The following is a 7,052-nucleotide window of genomic DNA, read 5'->3' as shown; positions in this document are numbered from 1 at the left end:
ATTAGCTTCCCGGACTGCTGGGGAGATTCACCCCGTTAGAGATCGGAATGCTGAGGCCCGAGCGGCACCGGTGCCAAGTCCGGAGGGCAGAGACGCTCCCAGGTGCTCCGATGCCCGGAAAAGAACAAGAACTGGCACCCTGCAGTTCCTGCCCGCAGAGAAACTCCGTTCTGCGGAGGACAGCACAGACCCTGGCCCCCGGGGCTCCCCGGTCTGATGTGAGATACCAAGCCATGACCTTAAAGAGCCCCATCTGGTAGGCTTGTCCTAGGATGGAGGAGGCGAGGACCTGCCCTGGGGCAGCCCCCCCCCCAGTCTGAGCAGTGGGGGGCAGGGCCGGGACCAGCAGCCTGGTCACTGCAGGGCAGTGGTGGGGGAGGATGAAGGGTGGGGGCGAGGGCAGGGCCCAGAGTTTCTCCTGGGAGAGGAGCCGAGCTCCCTCCTGAGGAGCCTGCTCCCCTGTGCGTGCTTGACCGGTAAGAGGGTCCATCTCAGCGACTGGGGCCATCTCCCAGGGGGACCATCTCCCAGGGGGACGCCTCACCAAGGGGGCGGAGGTTGGCGCCTTGGAATGGACCCCTCCCCCTGGTGAGGACCAATGGGCTGCAGAGTGTGGTGATGGCAAGAGGAGTGGGGCCCAGCAGCTGGTTCCAGAAGAATTCCGATTTGGAGGAATTCTGTCAGTGAGATCGAGCTGAGCAGCGCGCCCGGTGACGGGGGAAGGCAGGAGAGGAGGACGAGGCGGCCGAGTGTGCGCGCCGGTGAAATGAAGTTATTAAAACGAACCCACCCCCTGCGCGGGCAGAGCTGTGTGCCAGGCAGGCCGGCCCTCCAGCTGTCGGCGGCATCTGGCTCTCCGCAGGAGGAAGGAGCCAGGGGCTGGGGGTCAGCGTGCCCCCGGTCCTGCTGTAGGTCAGCCAGGCCCCACGGAGGAGGGCCCAGGACCACCACCTGCTGCTCCCCGCTCTTGTCCTCCAGCACCCGCAGGGCCGCGGGCGGGGTGCTGGCTGGTGTCCGGTGGGTGGGCACCTGCAGGTGAGACAACAACCCCAAGTCCCCTGCGGCAGGCCGGGCCCCTGGGCCTCTCTGAACACTGAGTGCCCGTCCGCAGGGCGGGAAGGAGACAGCGGCGTGGGGCAGGGCGGGTGTCTCGGGCTCTGCCCAGGGAACACGGTGCAGGGCGAAGAGGCTGGGAGAGGGGTGTGGGCTCCTCACGTGCCCTTTCCGGGTCACGTCATACGAGGCGGCTTCTAAGGCCCCGTCCGGCTCTGCTTGCACTGCGAGGGCGCTGGTCCGTGCCGAGCGCTGCTGGGCAGGGAGACAGGCGGGGGTGGCGAGGCCATCTGCCCCTCATGCCAGGACTCTCCTAACCGAGGCTGCACGGCCAAAGGGACCCAAAAGAGCAGAGCTAGAATGACCCCCAGAGAGGACACTGCCATCTTGGTAGTGAGGGCCCAGCCTTCCCCCTCACCGAGCCCCGAGGGGCCCAGCCACCTCCCAGGTGAGGTGCCCGGCAGCCATCGTTCTGAGGGTCTCCTGTGGACGGCGGCAGGGGCATGGCTGCTTTCAGGTCCCCGTCTGCCCCGGTCCATCCTGGCCTGCTCCTTCACCAGCGGGTCATGAGACTGAAAACCCAGCCCCCCGATTCTCTGAAAGGACCCTTCCCAGGAGCAGCAGGGGCAAGGGCACAGCTGGGAGAGGGCGTCAGAGGCGTCGGCACATCCCAGGGAGCCGAGCCGGAAAGGACCCCCGAGGTCATCCGGGCGGTCCTCCAAGTGTGGCCCTGAGCCAGGAGCACGGGCGTCCACCTGGCCACTGGTTAGAAGGGCACAGTCTTGGGCCCCACCCAAACCTCCGTGGGACTGAAACCCAGAAAGCTGTTTTAACAAACCGTCTTGGTGGTTCAGAGGCCCATCCGTATTCGAGAACCTCTGGGCTGGGCCAGCTCCTCGTTTTAGAGAAAAGAAATGAGAGAGTGGACTTGCCCAAGGCCACAGAGCAAAATACTGCGGGATCTGGGACCCCCACTGGGCCCACCCAGATGGCAACCCAGGCAGGTAACAAGGAACACCCCTCGATGGCCCATCCCACCTACCAGCTCTCCCCCGCCCCCCCACCCCCACCCCCAGCTGCTTTTGCAGATGCCACCCCATCAGCTCCCGCAGCTGTCCGAGCCCTGCAGCTCGGGGCTCCGGCAAATGGCCTGCCACCATCTGAGGAGCGCTGCCCGGACTCCGGGGCCCTTTCCCTGACAAGGATCCAGTGCCCGGGAAAGCTTTATTCCCTGCTCCAAGAACAAGATTCTGCACACGGAAGCTGACAATCAGGCGATTTCACAAGACCCCACCCCCACCCCGCCCCCCACAGACAGACACCACGGAACAGGTCCGGCACACCCTCCATAGTCTGGCCTCCCCCAGCCGCACAGCCAAGGGGGAGGCGACGTCTCCAGCAAGCCCCAGTGTGCCAGGCACGACTACCGGAGGGTGCTCACCGGACAAGGGTGCTCACAGAGGGGCCAGCAGGGGGTGGGGCGGAGGAGGGCCACAGCGCACAGGCGGGCTTCGCCTATGGCCTTGGTGCTGGGAGAGCCACGATCACCCTCTGTCTCAGCGGAAGGAAGGGGGTCGCACAGGCACGAGGAGGGGTGAAGAGCGATGGCAGGACAGGGAGTTTTGGAAAGGGGAGGCCTGGCTGGAGGCAGATGATCTGACATCGAAGACTCCAAAGTCACCACTCCAGCCTCAAGCCGAGCTCGGTCCACAGTCCAGGACAAGGGGCTCAGGGCTGCCCACTGAGAGGGCCTGGGGAGTTCCTCCTGCCTCCGCCCCCCAGGCCTGGCTCCCAGGAGGCCCCAGATCAGCCATCCTTCACTACCTCCTCGGCGTCCACACTGATGAAACACCCCTCTCCTTGTTGCTGTCCTGTCTCAGGGTGGCAGGGAGGCAGCCAAGGTTTTAGGCTCGTCTCCATGACTTTATTGGGGCCTCACTGGTCTGCCAGCCCCAGGGGCCTCCTGGACACAGCATCCGCCTGTCGCTCAGTGGGGACACCGGGCGGCTGCGCGGAGACGCTCTCCGCCTCCGGGGCACCGGTGTCCTAGGGGCTCGCTCCATGACCTCAGGATAGAGGCCAGCACTCGGGACCCCTTCCCGAGCACCTGAGACTCGGCCCTGGCCCCACCTGGCATCTCCTTCTCTCCACCCACTCCCTGCCTGAGGCGCCTCCCCTTCCCTGCCCAGAGTCCAGACAGATGGCCTCCTGTGTGGGCAGGCCTGTCCTTCCAGCCCCGGCCTGGCCTCGGTGGCCTGCCCAGCGTCAGCCGGAGGGGTAGTAGGGAGTGTCGCTGTGGTAGTTGTAATCTGGGCACACCTTCTGCACCAGCCTGTAGTCCGTGCTGTAGAAGGCGATGTAGACACAGACGACTTTGAAGGGCTGGGAGCAGCTCCAGGTGGCGGAACTCTGAGCGTGGTCTCGGGAGCAGGTCTTGGCTGGGTCGTGGGTGCAGAGCGAGGTCCGGCGGCCCCGTTCCACCTTCTCCCACTCCACCCGGCAGTTGAAGCTTTTGGAGGCCTTGGCTTCGATGTAGATCTGCTGCTCCTGGTGGAACTCCACGGCTTTGCTGGGGGGCACGAGGCTGATGGAGATGTTGCCCTGGCCCGTGGCGTTGTGTCGGAAGTGGACGCTGAAGGTCCCGTTCCCGTGGTCCACGATCTTCCCCGTGACCAGCAGGTTCAGGGCGACCGTCTTGATGTTGGAGTAGAAGTCGCCCCAGCCAAAGATTTTCTTCACCTTGGCTGAAGGAGGGGGGCTATGTTTTGGGTGGTTGGGGGGCTGCCCAAGGAACCCCCACGCCTCCCCAGGTGGAGCCAGCAGCCCTAGGAGCGTCGAGTTGGTCATGGGGCGGGACTTCGGTGAGATGTGGCCCCGCTTCCGAGGCATCCGGGGCCGGGGCTGGCTCTCGGGGTCATCGTGCTCAGGGTCCTCTGAGCCGGGGGGACCATCATCCTGGCCACAGATGACCTGTGGAAGGAGTGGTGATGAGTGTGAGGACTCGGTCCCCAGAGGACCCAGAAGTTCTGGTCCATTGCTCCCCATCGCCAGCATCATCTCCTCCCTGTCTCTTCCACTGACTTGGGGCTGAGGGCCCCTGCACTGCCCACTTATGCTGGGGGCTGGGTGTATACTCTGACTGGTGTCACATCCCATCTCCTCCCCGCCACCTCCTCTCCCCACCTTCCTGCCTCTGTCCATTATTTAAAGCCTAAAAGGATGGAGGGGAATTCTCTCCAGTGGACCGCGGCTCCAGAGATACAGGGTCCCTAACCCTAGGGAGTGCCCGTCTGAGGGGGGCGGCCCAGCTCCTGCTCTTGGGAGAGCTGCTGTGTGAGGGCAGCAGCATATCCCTGTGTGGACAGAGCCCCAGGCAGAGGAGGGGTAGAGTGAAATCCCCGGCTGATGGGGGAGGCACCGTCTCTGCCCTCGGAGAGCCCCAACTCAGACGGAAGAGCTCCATCCCTGTGCTGGGAGAGCCCCCAGTTGGACTTCCTGGTCTGCTGGGAAGAGGGGGCACCGTCCTCTCCTAGGGCAGTCTCTACCCTCGGAGGCAGTGGGAACCGACAGACAGTGGGGTAAGAAAACAGAGCCCGTGACATTCTCTCTCAAGTCTAAATCAGCGGGACTGGGGGGAGACCGGGAGTGACGTTCACCCTGAGGATGGCCAAGCGCGTGGACAGCCTAGCCCTCCCCCGGGGCCCCTGAAGATGGCAGGCCAGGGCAGGGCTTGCACGATGAGGCCGGCGTTAGTACTCCCATTCCACAGATGAGGCATCGGCGCTCAAAGGTTACATCACCAGGAGGCTGTCTCACAGGGTCAGCCCTCCCACTGCACCACACACTCCCAGCCTCGCAGACCAGACGTGTCCTTTAACAGGGGTTTGACCCAAGCCCCATCCCCACCCCGAATCTCCTGTAAAACTGCCAGGGCTCCGCTGGGCCAGCTCTGGCAGCGACACCGGGGCGGCTGCCTGGAGGAGCTGGGGGTGGGGGGGGGGGGAGGGGGGAGGACCAGCAGGGCAGCCTGACCGAGCTGCTCGGGACAGCTCTGGAGGGCATCCAGGAGACCAGGTTTCCTGAGGGCAGCCGCCTGGCGTGTGTCTGCTCAGCTTTTGACCAGAGCCCTCGCCCTAAGTGTCTGTTACCAGCACCAGGGGCACCTGGATTTGCTGGCATCCCCTGGGGATGAGGATGGGGGATGCCTGAGCGCTCGGGTCTGGGGGCTCCAGAGGGGTTTGGGGTCTTCATGTCCCTGTTCTGGCTCCGGTCAAGCCGATGGATGGGTGCAGTGACCCTGCCCGCCAGGCCCCAGGGGTGGGTGGGGCAGCAGGAGGGGAGGCTCCCGGGGGCTGGACTAAGGGCTGCAGATCTGTGCGCGCTTGGCCCCAGGGGTCGCAGCTGAACGGGTGGAGGATGGGGAGAAGGGCCGCAGGTGGGATGGGAGAGGGCAGGGCGCCTCCACCGCGTGCGTGGCCGAGGGGACTGCTGCTCTGGGGAAAGGGGCAGGTCCAGATGTGGGCTGAGGCTTCCCCACGACAGGATGGGGGGTGGGGCGCGGCCGGCGGGCGCTGGGTCGGAGGGAGTTAAGCCCTACGCTGGGGCCTGGGGTGGGGTTCCCCGGTGTCCGGGGCCCCCGGGCAGCCATGAGCGCCAGCACGGGGAGCCGCTCTGGGCGCCCGGCTCAGCTGCCGCGAGCGCCCGGGGCGGGAGCCGCCTGCCCAGGTCCTGTGGGGCTCGGGCTGCGCGCAGCCGGGAGAAGAGAGGAAAACAACAGGCGGGGAGGGCGGGAGCGGGAGGAGCGGGAGCGAGGGACGCGGGGGCCAACCCCGCCTGGACCGGCCCCGAGCGCTGGGGGACCCACAGCCCGGGGCCCTCTGGGTCCCCGAGATCAGGAACGAGCCCAAGCCCCTGGACCTGGCGGGTCACCAGCTCACAACTCACCCCCTCTCCCCCTCCGAGCGGCCCGGGCTCCTGCAAGGGGTCGGGTAACCCCGGGCGACCCCGCGGCCGGCCTTTTCGCCGCTGCAGGTCGCGCCTCCCGCCACCAGCGGCCGAATGGGTGGGCCAGCCGAGCATCCGCTCCCCGCCCCTATTAACCCGTGCCGTGCCTCCTCCGGCCTCGGACCCGCCCTCTCCCCCAGCCTCCAGGCGTTCCCTCCATCCCGGGGATGCTGGGGGGAAGGGAGAAAGTTTCCGGGCTCGGAAGCTTCCCGCGCTCTCCCCCGGTCCTCCGAGCCCCAGCCCTCCGCGCCGCTCCCCGCGGACCGCTCACCAGATAGAGGCTGCCCTGCACTAGGAACACGAAGCAGCAGCGAGTCAGTTGCATCCTCCTCCTTTGCTCTCGCGCCCCCTTCTCTCCTCTTTTCCTCTCGGGGTCCCAGGGCCCTGCCTCACCCCTGCGCTTTTCAGGCGCGCCGTCCCATGCTCCGGCGGCCGGCGACTCGCGGCCCTGGCTTCTGCCAGTCGCCGGGGACCGACCCCGCCCCCTTCGGTCCAGCTGTGCAGCCGCCGCCCCCTTCCCCCGGTCCAGCCGAGCGCCGCGCGGCCCCCTCTGGAGGTCCCAGCTGTGCGCCTCGAGGGGTCCCAGATTCTCGGTGGCTCTGCCGCTCCAGACCTGCGCTCGGCAGCCCCTTCGGTTCCAGCGGCGCCGCTCTCGCCCAGATGTGCTGGGGACCCGCGCGCGCGCCCGTCCCTAGTGCTAATTCCCCAGACCAGACGGCCCCTCCCGCCCCGTCGTGGCGCGCCCCCTGGCGGACGCCCCCGGCCGCGCCGAACCCGGCCGCCGCTCCCGGCGCAGCACCCGCCAGACTGGAGCGCTCCTGGCGCCCAGGCGACTCCCGCTTCCTCGTCCCTCCTACAAGCGGCGGCGGCTGCGGCTGCGGCGGCAGGTACCGTGAGCTCCCCCCATCCCCGCCTCGTACCTCCGGAGTTAACTCCTACCCTGCCGGCCTGGCCCGCAGCTCGGGACCCAGGACAAAGGGGGCAAGACTTGGGGG

General features: G+C 67.0%; 1 protein-coding gene across 3 annotated transcripts; it reads right to left on the bottom strand.

Moving 5' to 3' along the window:
- Window positions 1-2,141: 2,141 nt before the first annotated feature.
- Window positions 2,142-6,758, bottom strand: NXPH3 (neurexophilin 3). 3 transcript variants are annotated; one of them, XM_079796904.1, is made up of 2 exons: window positions 5,998-6,147; window positions 2,142-4,023 (listed from the first exon to the last, which is right to left on the bottom strand). In XM_079796904.1, the coding sequence occupies exons 1-2, from the start codon at window positions 6,130-6,132 to the stop codon at window positions 3,319-3,321; spliced, it is 840 nt and encodes a 279-aa protein (XP_079653030.1). In that variant the 5' UTR covers window positions 6,133-6,147; the 3' UTR covers window positions 2,142-3,318. The 3 variants fall into 3 exon arrangements, with proteins under 3 accessions (XP_079653030.1, XP_079653032.1, XP_079653031.1); XM_079796906.1 differs by lacking the exon at window positions 5,998-6,147 and adding an exon at window positions 6,671-6,758 and having other exon boundaries at window positions 2,143-4,023; XM_079796905.1 differs by lacking the exon at window positions 5,998-6,147 and adding an exon at window positions 6,329-6,571 and having other exon boundaries at window positions 2,144-4,023.
- Between the last annotated feature and the right edge of the window lie 294 nt (window positions 6,759-7,052).

Source organism: Cnephaeus nilssonii, assembly GCF_951640355.1.
Source record: "Cnephaeus nilssonii genome assembly, chromosome: 19".
Taxonomy (NCBI): domain Eukaryota; kingdom Metazoa; phylum Chordata; class Mammalia; order Chiroptera; family Vespertilionidae; genus Cnephaeus; species Cnephaeus nilssonii.
This window is presented reverse-complemented; position numbering and strand designations above follow the sequence as displayed.

What these genes read in the sequence shown, in the direction of transcription:
- NXPH3 (XM_079796904.1), bottom strand. Translation starts at nt 6,132, where the DNA reads ATGCTCGGCTGGCCCACCCATTCGGCCGCTGGTGGCGGGAGGCGCGAC. An exon ending in CGCTCGGAGGGGGAGAGGGG is followed by an intron (nt 4,024 to 5,997) that starts GTGAGTTGTGAG and finishes CTCCTTCCACAG; the next exon opens with GTCATCTGTGGCCAGGATGA.